This window comes from Melopsittacus undulatus, chromosome 3 (assembly GCF_012275295.1).
Source record: "Melopsittacus undulatus isolate bMelUnd1 chromosome 3, bMelUnd1.mat.Z, whole genome shotgun sequence".
In the NCBI taxonomy this organism is placed as follows: domain Eukaryota; kingdom Metazoa; phylum Chordata; class Aves; order Psittaciformes; family Psittaculidae; genus Melopsittacus; species Melopsittacus undulatus.
Genome location: NC_047529.1, coordinates 20,211,644 through 20,224,943, shown reverse-complemented (window position 1 = coordinate 20,224,943; position 13,300 = coordinate 20,211,644). Strand labels below are relative to the sequence as shown.

At 40.8% G+C, this 13,300-nt stretch overlaps 1 protein-coding gene across 3 annotated transcripts in view; it reads right to left on the bottom strand.

The window, feature by feature from the left end:
* ITSN2 (intersectin 2) overlaps nucleotides 1-13,300 on the bottom strand; it is an 87,215-nt gene that overhangs the window by 11,725 nt on the left and 62,190 nt on the right. For 2 of the 3 annotated variants that reach the window (XM_034060946.1, XM_031046626.2), the window contains exon 28: nucleotides 11,732-11,923. In XM_034060946.1, coding sequence (XP_033916837.1) covers nucleotides 11,732-11,923 — 192 coding nt within the window. Of the gene's footprint in view, nucleotides 1-2,921; nucleotides 6,603-11,731; nucleotides 11,924-13,300 lie in introns of those variants that run through there. The other variant, XM_034060948.1, reaches the window with a different exon arrangement.

Genomic DNA, 13,300 nt, shown 5'->3' with positions numbered 1-13,300 from the left:
GACGGACTGAGGCCAAGAAGTGATACTTCTGGATTCTCGGATCATTCTTTAATCTGCCCACAACCCAGGTTAAGGCCACCTGGTTCCCAAGACATGAGATTTTAGGATAACTGAGGGCTTGCACAGTAATCAGACTTTACTGTCCAGATCTGTCAGTCTCAGCATTGACCTTGGGTTTTTTTTTCCTGCTGCAAGGTGCACTCCTGCAACCAAAGCAGGGTTGGACTGAAGCCCTGTTGCTGTTTGCTGCTATCACAGCTGTTACAACAACCCCCACGCTTGGCTTTGTGTCTCAATCATGCTGACTGCTTAAAGCTGAAGCAAACACTGGAAGCAAAACAGGCATTTTTTTATGCACCTAAAATAGATTTGGTTTGTAAGCTTGTTGCCAGTTACAAAAATGCAGTTAAGTTGACTGGCTCCTGTGCTAACCTTGTATTTGGACTGTCAGCTCTTGGGATGAATGGGAGAGTGCTATTTCACACTTAAATAAGCACTAGTTAAAACATCCCAGATTTTTGATGGGTCTGATGATACTGGTATAAACCCCCCCAGTATGCAATCCACCCATCTGATTTGAGAGGGTGAATTCTCGCATTTGGACCTGAGGAGAAAAGCAAATGAGACACAATAAAACAACCTACCTTATGCATTTACCAGTGTTTTTCCAAAGTGGCTGTAGTGGCTTAGGGGTACGGAAACAGTGGATCTACATTTCTACTCATTCTCCTCCTACATTCCTGTTCCCTCCTTTTCTTGCATCAATTAAAACTTACCCGACAGCAAGCAAATTCTGAGGGAAAAAAGAAAACACTGGTTTTCTGCTAATATAGCAGCCAGAAATGAGTGTGGAAGCAGTAAAACTGCCTTGGGTTTTTTTTGACAGCTCAAAACTGTTGGTTTGGTTTCTTTCTCCTGAATCATAGAATCACAGCATGATTTCAGTTGAAAGGGACCTTAAAGCTCATCCAGTTCCAATCCCCTGCCACAGGCAGGGACACCTTCCACTAGACCAGGTTGCTCAAAGCCCCATCCAGTCTGTCCTTGGAAGCTTCATCCCAAGCTCCCCATATTGCTGAGGAAAAGTAGTTTGAAGCTCAGCTCCCTCTGCTGACTAAGCTAATAGGAGGTTTATGTGACCTTGGGAGAGCAAGCCAGGCTGCCCCTAACAGCCAGAGCAGGGGACTGCTGAGCAGCTCAGGCAACCTGAGGCATGATCTGCAGAGCTCCCTCCTGACAACATCTAAGGGAGAAAGCAGTGGGTGTCTGGTACCTATCAAGCCAAGGGCATGGCAAGGGAGAGATGCCAACTGTAACCATGGTTCCTTCTGTGGTAAATCCTGCTAACCAAGATGAGGAAGCAGCTGTCTCACCAGGGCAGGGTAAAACAAGCTGGAGAGTTTATAAACAGGAAATCCCAGTCTTTAAAATTGTGTTTAAAAATGTGCATCCCTCTCCAAATATACCTGCACAAGAAATACTTTCTTCCTACTAACATAACTAGCCCTGCATGAAAAACTACCGAGTGTCAGAGTCAAGAGATGCTCTCCTCTACAGGAGAATCAACTGCCTGAAAAGCATGGGGAACTGGGGTAGAAAACCTTTCCAAATACTGACATGTTTTGGATTTAAGCACATTCAAGGGGAAGAATAACACTTTCTGTAGAAAAGAAATCCTCCAATGAAAGAAAGATGAATGAGACCTATCACCATTGAAAAAAAAAATCCTTTTTCATTTTGTTAAGAAAAGGGGAGTGAATTAGAATTTTTCTCTTAAATGCTAGTTCCAGAGAACTGAAGTAAAAGCCAGATGGATAACAGGCTTTCAAGGGTGCCCAGATCTGCTTGGGCATCAACTGCTTTGTCCCCTTCCCCAACAAGCTTCCCCAGCCAATGAACAGTGAAAAAACACATTAAAAATGACAGCTCTGGAAAGACATCTTAAATCTCAAACAGGAGCTCAGGCACTTGTCATAGATTAATAGAATCACAGCATGATTGCAGTTGGAAGGGACCTCAAAGCTCATCCAGTTCCAACCCCTGCCATGGGGCAGGGACACCTTCCACTAAAGCAGATTGTTTCAAGACCCTTCCAACCTGGCCTTGAACACTGCCAGGGATGGGGCAGCCACAGCTTCTCTGGGCACCCTGTGCCAGTGCCTCACCAGTCTCACAGGAAAGAAGGTCCCAAAGGATCTGTCTATACTAGAGGTATCACTGCTTTGGGTCACCAGTGAAAACTATTTAAGGGCACAGGGTAGCCTGTAGAAACTACATGTCTAAGGAAATAGCTTGGGTTGGGCTGTGGGTTTTTTGTTTGGAGGGAGAATGGGGTGGTTGGGGTTTGGGCTTTTTTTTTTATTACTATTTTTTAGTTTCTTTCTTGTTTCTTTAGCTCCAGCCAGCTGATGTGCCTGGAGAAAGCACGTTGGTTGTTTTGCCTGCCTTTGTTTTCCTGGGTTATCATAGAAAGACTACACCTCACCTTAAATACCATGGGCTGCAATTAAAATAATCCCTTCAGTCCAGCAAGAGAACAGGTGGATGGCATCATGGGAGGTCACCCATAGACAAATTACAGTCTCTGCTGTCACACATATGGCTAACTCGCTTGCACTGTACTCCTGTCAGTAGCCTCGGTGTCTACTGAAACCTGTTGAAAGCAACTAATCCAAGAATTTTTTTGCCATGGAAAAGTTAGCTCCCACCAGGCCCTGGGAAAACAACAAAAACTTTCATCCAGTCTCCCCTATTCCACAAATGCAGTTTATTCTCTCTGAAGAAATTTGATTCAATTTGCAAGAGGTGAAAAGCAGAATCAAGTCACTCCATCACCGCACCAGGTAACAAACGCTCATACCAGGCTACTCAGGTGGAAAAAAAGAATCCTCCAGAGATGGACCAAAAAACCACAACAGACAAACTTTCATGTGTCCCTTTAATAAAACACATTTGCATAGGTATCTTACAACTTTGTTTAAAAACAAAGACGAACAATTGCCTCATGCGAAGCACAGCCTGCATTTGCATGTTGTAACAACCACCCCAAACATCAATACTCTAGCTTGAAAAGAACAGCAAGAAGAGATTTTAAGGCAGCACACACCACTACGTAGCAGTTTTATTAGTTCATTACATTAAAGTAGCATTACCCTGTAGCAGCTCCCAACAGCACTACAGGCCACGGCCTGTTGCATTCTTATGAGCGGACTTATTTACAGGTGTTGTCAACCCAACTCAAGAAAATCACACAGGGATATGATCTGACAAAGCATTGGGATGGCATAAATATCCAGTTATTAGCACATAACTTTTCCAACAGAGCTTTATGCCTTCTGCACTCCTAACTGTAATGTTATTAACACTGACATTGTGACAGCGCTTTGAATGCTTTTACACCCCTTCACTGTCACTGACTACTCATACACCCCAGCCTGCAACTGGGTCTTGGTGGTGGCACAACTGTCCTGCACGGATCCAACTGCTGGAGCAGGAGCTCAGCTCTGTGAACTAAGCTTCTGTAAAAACCTTTTGTAGGTTGTTGGTCCATTATGCAAACTAGACAGTTACAAAATTAGGAAGTGTTTAGTAGCTGGTTTTGTGCATTTACTGCATCGTTTACATTCTTACTCCTAGATACATGGCCCCTGTTCTCTGCTGGCCCACAAGAACCAATATTAAGCAGTATTACACTGCAGGCAACATCGTATTTTGCTCTCCTGGTTGGCTTCAGTTTCAACTGTTAGCTCTGAGCAACATGCGGACTCTCAGCTCTTGACTGGGGACCATCAGTTCAATAAAAAACTCTATTTTCCACCTTGTCCTTAGTTCCAAAGCCAACCTTTCTCACCCAAATACAGGATGAATGCTTCAACATTAGTTTTACAACACTAGCTGGGATGACAGCTGAACTCACTTTATGGACTTTTATCAAAGAGAGTGGACTGCACACAACCGGAGGATAAAACACCATTTTTAAATCTTTTTTGTTTTTAAATGATAGAGGTCTGATTTAAGTGCAGCTTCTATCAGCGACACCTCTTCACTGATATGGGGCATTGGTTTAAAATAATCTTGTCCTAAATACACCCTGAGCATGATCTGATGTATGCATTCCATTCTTTCTGCACCAGTGTGCAGTGGGAGAGCAGAGCTCTTGGGTGACTGTGCTTGAGCTATATTAGGCAAACGTCTGCAGCAGAGATAAATACCGAAGGCAGAGGCTATACCTCTTTCAATCAGCATTATTAAGGTGTATTATTACTGTTATCTTTATTATTAGAGAATTTAGAGCGTACTCAGGTAAATACTGAGACATGAACAGGGAACCATGAAAGCCCCAAATGCTTCATTTTAATACTCATCAGTTCAAACTGAGGGGCAGCTGTTCCAGTAATTATCAATGCTCATTATCTACATACCCACTAATAAGGCTACTTGTACGACACTTCACCTAATACTACCCTAAAATTCAACTGTATCAGTTAAAAAATGGGTAGAACGCCAGCCTGATTTGGCAAATGCCACATAACTATTTCCTAGAACATCCCATATAGGATGCAAAGCTGGTTTTAATTTTTTAGACAGTAGCAATTTGGTATGTAAGGAGCATGTCACTGAGCATCAGGAAATCAGTTTGGCTCAAATCCCACAGGTTAACCCTTTATAGAAATGGGATAATTTGTAAGATCACCTAATTATTAAACTATTGTGGCTGCTTGGTGACACTGGTGTAGCATGACACACTTCAGCCTGCATTAAACTGGCTTTCAAAGTCAGAAATTCAGAGAAGGCAATTCAGGGTTGTCGTGGTGATGAGTATATTTTAGTAGAAATACTTAGGGTTTCATAAGGAAATCAAGTCAGCTAGAACACCTGAGGAATTATCTAGCACATTATTTGCCTACAATAACACGATTTCACTCTATAACAAAATACTGGTTTAGACAAAATACATCCAGAATAAAAATCCATTTGTAGCTTTATGTAGGCACATTGCTGTAGTCCATATTGCACAAAAGATATATCTCTGAACTAAAGGGCACATATACATTATTTGATCAAATATATTAAATACATAACATAGAAATTTTGGAGAAAGGCTTTTAAATCTCTGCAATTGGACTAACTTTTTCCTGATAGTACCTTCACAACATTCATTCATATATATACATATATATATGTATGTATGTATATAGTAAACAAGCGGTGTTTTGTAAACATTTCTGATTGCATAAGTGACCTTTGCTGTTTCATAACCATGTTCAGAAAAACAACTAAATTAAATACCATGTCTACTAGATCTTTCCCGTTGTTACAGGAGCACAGAACTATTTAAACAGATAAGTGTAGTCTGCTACTAAATGAATCCTTTTATTTAAAGGGGTATTAGGGTTATAGTCCTGAAGTCCTGGTCTGTCCCTCCTTCTCCCCAGACTGCTAGCACATGGGCACCCTCACAGGACCACACTGCTGACGTGCCATAACTGTACTTTTAAGGATCACTTTTGAGCTGAGGAGCATAGTTCCATTTCTAAACCCAAATGCTCTGCCTTTAGCTCCAGGTAGCTGTTAGTGTTTCTTTTCTGGCAACACCTCTTTACCAAGATGTATCAGGCTGCTGATTTATTTAGCAGAAAGAGCAGCAGCAGCAGCTTTCAGATAGTATTTATTTAAGTCACTGCAGATCATAACCAGATAGAACTCGCTAGTACCATTAACTATTTAATGCAGAAAAGGGGCAGGGAAAGGGCCTAGTAGCACAGAGTATAAGTACTTACTGCAGTAACTAGTACATGTTTATGGTTTCCTAAAACTGAAAGCAAATATGAATTATCAGAATAAAGTACTTAAAGAAGGCTGTTTAGGGATAGGACATAGAGTCAAAACAACCTGAATTCCTACTATAGTACTACTGTGAAGGAAGATTAAAATATCCTCTACTCTATGCTTAATTGTACTTTCCCCTGTTAAAAAGGGTATTAAAAATCTGGATGGACCACACCAGATCTCAATCTTAGATCTTGTAGCATGCTTGTAATCACAGTGACTATCAGCAGCAGAGACAGGTAGGGTTTGTTTTCTGGATGAGCCTTGTAGGCTGTCAATTTTAAAAGCTCAATATGCAAGAGATTAAATCAAATCCATTAGAACAGTAATCAATGAACATTTTAATTCTGCGAAGTATGTACATTACAACATTGAAAGAACACAACTGCCCGTTCAAAACAGCTCAAACAAACTGTGCAAATAGTGGGTCTTTGTGTGTCTGCAATCCCACCATACAAATGATAACTCGATATGCATGCTAATGATCTATGATTATCAATACCAAAGAAAAATACTAAAGGAAACAAGAATGAACAGCAGTGAAAGCCACACAAAGACCCACTATCCTTTCTGCTTTTACAAATCAACTGTAAGTGTAGATTATAAGAAAACCCACAAAAACCTAATTACTTGACTGGATCTAACATTCAAACGAAGCAAAAGGATTGTGTCAGAGAAATGTGAGCAGGGCTGGCCACCCTGCCTCCACGCTACAGTCAAACTTGGATAGTGGGTCTCTGAGGTGCTTTCATACTGGAAGACAACATTGGGTCCTAAAAAAAACAAAAAAAAATGAAGGATAAAATGAACATAAATTTGAAGAGTGAAACACATGAGCTCTATGGACACAGACAGAACAACACCAGAAAGGTCAGAAAGGAATGACAAACATTCAACTTTCTGAAAACAGACACCACAAGCTTCTACTCTTGCATTTTCATATTTATAAACACACAGTACCTGTGACCAGCCATCACTGACCCTGAAATCACTTGTAGCTGATTGACACGAATACACTTTCTTCCCAAGGAAGACTTCTGTAGACTCAACACAAGGTCAAGCCCTAGGGTTTTTTTTAAGGCAACAGTAAAATTCCCTGAGATGTCAACAAAGCCAGGATTTCTCCTGAGAAACTTGTAATGAGACATTAGAAAATCCGATACAAACTGAACTTGAAAAGTCACACTGGAATTTACTCATATTGGTACACAAAAATTAACCTGTTTGACTCTGCTCAAAGCCTGAAAGGAATTAAAACCTTGTAATACGTGTCCATGAAGTAGGACACACCACATCACTCAATGCACCCATCACAAACCAAGATCTACATGCTCTGGAAGAGAAACTGCAAAGTCAGGTTAAAGGCAGATGTGTGACGTGGCCTACAGCTGTGCATACTTTATAGGCAATCTGGAGACTATTCCAGACCCCAGGATTTCCATGTGGAATCTTTATTGAGCCTGACAGACATTCTAAAACTACCAAATAGTTTTAGAAATACAAAATGACCATGTTCACTATCAACTAATGGACTGATTCTGTATTTGATCCTTGGTAAAAGGAGTAAAATACTGGAGCTGTTGAGTAAAACCTTAGAACAAATTAATTAATTTCACATGTTAAAAAATGAATGTGGACTGGCAACATGCAACACTTCAAAGCCACTGATACCATAAACTCTTACTCCATCATCATAAAGAGAAGTTATTTGGCAATAACTCGGGAACTTCAGAATGTATTGTCCATATACAGGCACACAAATGCACCTGACATGAGCAGGTCTGTTCAGAAGCTGTTTTTTCACTATCAATATCGTTGAAAATTGGACAGCTTCATTCATGAGACAGTGCTGGACAGGAATCCTAATGATCTTTTGGGCATGGAGATAAACTTCAGGAAATACAGATCCTTGCTGTTGAAAGGACAGGATTTGCCTCATGTCTCTCATCTGTCACATCTACAGATAAGGTTTGGGGAAGAAAAAAATAAATAGATCTAGTGATGTTACTGTGAACATCAAGTTTATATCCAAGGAAATTCACACTATCATAATACACCTGTGAAGAGCAGTCTACAGAGAGAAGATATGTTCTCAGGCTTTTGCCACTGCACTGGTAGAAGGCAGAGCAAGCAGGTTTAAATGGGGGAAGAAGGTGCTTATCAGGCTACGGGGACTACCAGGAGCTCAAGTCTGAGCACCTGAAGGGGTAACTTAGGTGGCTGAGGAACTGCAGCAATGTTGGGCTAAGAAAAGTAAAAAAGAGTGAACAGAAACAATAATTTTATGTACATTAGAGTAGAAAGAACTGGTACAACATTCATCTCTGTGAAAGACCAGTCTTGCAAAGGGAAACAGATACCTCAGGTAACATGAATTGGAAGCCTCTGCACACTGAGCATAAGAGTTTCCAACTGGCTGGGCTGTCCAGCTCTCAGCAAGAACATCTCTGAGAAGTGAACTGATCTCATAACACTGAGAAACGTTTAAGTATGTAGCTGGAGCATCTGTCTTGCCCTCCATCCGAGGCAAATGAGCAGAGAAAATCTCAGCTAAGGAAACCACAAGGACAAGGCTCAGACTGGTAGCATGGATAAGATGAAAAATTGGAAAAAAGCTCTTTCACTGAAAAGGGCAAGAGATAAGGAGGAAACAAGTTTCTACGAACAACTGCTTCATGCAGACAGACTGGCTGAAACAGAAAAATTCTCTCCAGACCAGGCCATTGGGTGGAACTGGAAGTGGTAGATGCACAACACCTACCTGCCTTACGCAGTCCTTGGGTACAATGGAAAGAAAACCTGGTAGACATGTCCTAGACAGGTACTGACAAGACAAGAAAGCTCTGACTCTGAACAGCTTGAGCAAGCACTTAAAGAACACAGACTATGAGATGATGCATATTCCTTCACTTTAAAACTATGCCTATTTATATTTTGAAACCTCCTGTATATCTTACGGATTCTTTCTGATTACTTCTGTGCAAATATTAGAGCAAGGGCTATGAAAATGTCATTAAAACGTAAGTAAGTCTAACCATCACCACAGTCACTGAAAGCATCATTCCCAAGTATTGTGTGTTCTGCAATCAGCAGGACACAACTGTATGTAAGAGACCTGTTGACAGACCTAAGACACCCTTGGCTGATTCCATTTTTTTGTGGAGATGGTAGGCAAGGACATGAAGCTACACCAACAGGATAAGTGATCTTGTCAGCACAGTTTATTCCATTCAGAGAGCTATTTCAGCAACCCGAGAGAAGAAACACCTCACTAACCTAAGTTCCCTCTTTGCGGGAGAAGCTTGCCATTACAGCTATAACTAGTAAGTCTCAGGTAAGACACCAGATACGAAGGTGGTCCGTACAGCAGAGTTTAAATTTGCAGGAAAAGCAGGTCTTCCCTAAGCTGCAAACCTATTTGAGTAAACCAAATCTGTCTGCTCCCTTTCTAACACCATTTATATTTGACCATCTAGAAAGACAGTGGAAGAAACTGCTGTTCTTGGGCAAATATTACAATGCTGGGATTAACAATTCTTTAAAATACAAAAATCTATTTTAAAAATCATATTGTCATATGCCTAAGCTGGTCCCTAGAGGGCCACATCAACATTTCTATAGGACCATTACTTAGTGATTTCTCAAGAATAGTAGTGATAGGAGCCGCACTATATTTAAGAGTGAGCAGAAACTATTTTAAGGAAATCCAAGGAAGTTTGAAAGTTCAGTCAGTACATACTTACATACCTCTCTGGTTATAGAAGAGTGATGCAGCACTAGCTTACTGCTAACATAACTTACTGGTTCACACTCTGCACCATATGAAAGCAGTCCAGGTGAAATCTGTGTAACAATATTTGCACAACTCTCTGCTTGAGCTAAGAAGTCATGCCGGTTTTGAGCAGGCTCTGGACTTATCAGGTAAGACTTCCCCTGAAGTTTCCAAATGTGTATGTTTTAATATCACAAGAGAGTGGCAAATCCCAGCACAAAGCTGATACATAAGTCAGCTCATGTGAAATGCTCAGAAAATTTAAAACATATGAAATTCAATGTATTCTTCATTCACCAATAGGAGGATTTTGTTAATTAAGCACCAGTAGATTTGCTTCATAGAAAACAGACTACTTGGACAAAAGTTTAACAATCAAGTATGGATGACCTGGTGCACACTGGCTCATCCGACTGCCACTACCTTCCCTTTGTCAACATACTTCCAAAGGAAAGTTCTGTTTGCACAAGTACAGTTTGATTTGGATGGAAATATTTTTACTCCACAACTTTGAAATCCGAGAAGCACCCTAAAGACATATCAGCAAATAATGACAAAAACCTAGCCATCATATCAAAGGTTTCCAATTACAACTTGGTCTCAGCACCGCTTCTGTTGAAAATGAGTGGTGTATGTAATCTCCTCGCACTTAGCCCTTTCAGCAGCATTACTTTATATGGCAACACACCTGGTGTGATAAGCCACTATCTCCATAGCTTTTGAAAATACAGGAAGTTTTAACACTCAGACAGACTCTTAATGTTAGAGTCCGTCTGGGTTTAGTCTACACGATTTCTTCAAAACTGAGATTTTGTAAACAACAATAAGACTTTCAAAGGATCATTTTAATGATTTAGATAGGCCTAATCAAAAGAATGTTAAATTCAATCTAACTGCAGAAGTTTTTGTTCTCACGGCCTCACTGGCCAGAGACATTAGAAAAAATACATAAAGAAAAATAAATAAATCAATGTGTTACCAGAAATGCGGGCACAGATGCAATGCAGCTAAAACCTCAGGAACCGTGCATTCTACCCAGGTACCATAACAAGACACCCAGGTTAAATATTGTAACTTTCTGGTCCAGGCCGTACCTTCATCACAGCATTTGTGAATTCTTCTGTAACAACACACCTATGTTGATCAAACCTTAAATTTAAACTGGTCCTACATGCTACATATAGACTATTAAGAGTGAAACTGAACCAGACTTCTGGATGTTTGTCTTTATACTGAGAAAACTACAAATGATGCCTAGGGGGAAAAAAAAGGCAAGTAAAAGGACAAGGCCGTTATGTCAAAGGAGCATCAAGATATATTCCCAAACCCACTGGTGGCACGGACTGATATAAAAGTTGGTTTAATCACAGTTCCTCAGGATGAAAAGCTGAGGGAGTAATAATGGTGGAAGAAAGGGGGGAAAAAATGGGGTGTGCATGTGTGTGGGTCACCAGAAGCCATTACTGTGCTCATGTGCAAAAAAGGCAGAGAAAATTGAGTGTCAGGCAGGTGTATATTCTAGCGTTCAGTTCTCAGCCTGCTGCTGATAATTTTCAGCTTAACCTATGTTTTCATGTGTATCTTGTTTCTCAGCACTGGATGAGAGCTGAACTGCTGGGAGCCAGGACACGCATATTTACCATAGGACAGATCACTTGCTAATGCTAGAATCTTTTTCCTAGCCTTTCTATGGTTCCTTTTAATTAACTGATTATAGTAATGTACTTTACCTGTAAGTTAAAGAGGACTACAGCAGACACTTTTTCTTGTTCTATAAAACTCAAGCAAGTTCTATAGTGGAGCATAGAATGCCTGTACCAATTCCCAGTCTCTGTCAGTTATCAAACAGCAGCATCTTTACTGGAAGGGGAACATTTATGAAATCCTTCATTTTTAGCTCGCCTGAGCACTCTTACTACCACCCCCAGGCTGGTTGGTAACGTGATGGTTGTTTGTGGGTTAAACAGAAAAATATTTGAAGTACTTAGTACTATACTAAAATTATTTAAAGAAAGAGTACTTAACGTACCAATAAATTCTGCTGATGCCTGGAACTCCAAATTCCAAATGCAAAGAAGAGTAACAATGCACCTTTGAAATAAGGTAATAAAATGAATAAAAGTTGCTTACACTGCTGACTTGGATCACAATCCGTGGTCATCTTCACATAGTTTGAGGGGAAGAGACCTGTCACACCACTGATTTCTCCTTGCCACCAGTCAGCATCATCTTTGTTCAGTACATTGATAAGCTGCCCTTTGGAGAAACTGAGCTCATCTTCATTGTTTGCCATGTAATCATACATAGCTATCACTTGACACACTATGAAGAAAAAAACCAAAATATCAGAATAGTTACACAAGTATTAACACTGTTTTTTCAGTGCTTTACATAACCATGGGAAAGAAACAACAATTTCACATACACTGTTACATAAGAAAAATGCCACATGATCTGTCTTGATGTGGAACTAACCTCCCTTTTCTTTCCAATCGGGCCAGGTAGTAATCTTTAGCTCTACTTTATGTATCTATGCACTTATGTAGCAAACGGATTCAGTTAGTATAGCACATAGCCAAATCCACTTCTAAACATCATAAAATATCATCAAGCATGCTCCTATCTCTTTTACTGTCTTTGAACGAAAGTGCATTTGATTATCTTACACCTGATACTTGTGAGAAAAAAATGTAGCAAAGGAAGAGGAAATATGCGTTAGTTAATTGTGAGCTGCTAATTTGAAGGGAAGTTTGGTCCAGTAATACCCAGAAGCTGTTGTATAAGCAAATCATAGCTGTGGAGAACAGCACAATTTAAGCATGTAGAATCAAAAAAGCTAATTTTCTGTGAAATAATCTCATTTGTACCTGGCCGTTCAAATGGAAAAATCTAGTGGAAATTTGCTGCTCAGTCTCCTTCCCTAGAAGGTGCTGCACATGTAATTCCAAGGTGTTTGTCAAGGATTGTTAGTTCTCTGTAAGATTTTTGAACATGGAGTTTCCAAATGAGAAGAGTATGGCTCTTCAGTGCACCCTGCAAAACTAGAAAGCTGTTGCCATAGAAGACGGACTGCTCATTCTCACAGATTTCCGGATATAAACACCTTTGTATGACAAGAGTTTCTGTTGTAAGGTATGTAGAGAATAGTGTATGCTAGGAAGGGACCCTATGAAAAACTGTTTTGGACACTTTTGTTGGACACGGACAACAGCTGAATGGTCAAGTCTGTCAAAAGATCCAGGTTCTAACTAGGACTATACCTTCCAAAGCGACACTATACTCAGAGACAGCTATGTACTGGGTTTGGATGGCAGGGTTCTGGTAGCAGAGAGGCTACAGGAGTGGCTTCTGCGAGAAGCTGCTGAAAGCTTCCCCCATGTCTGACAGAGTGAGTGCCAGCAGCTCCAAGATGGACCTATTGCTGGCCAAGGCTGAAGCCATCAGTGATGGTAGCAGCATCTCTGGGATAATGTATTTAAGAAGGGGAGAAAGTTACTGCTCAGGAGCAACTGCAGCTGGAGAGAGGAGTGAGAATATGTGACAGCACCAGCTCTGCAGACACCACGGTCAGTGAGGAAGGAGGGGAGGAGGTGCTCCAGGTGTTGAGTCAGAGATGGTGCAGCCCATGGTGAGGCAGGCTGTGCCCCTGCAAGCCCATGGAGGACCACAGTGGAGCAAACCTCCACTTGTACCCCATGG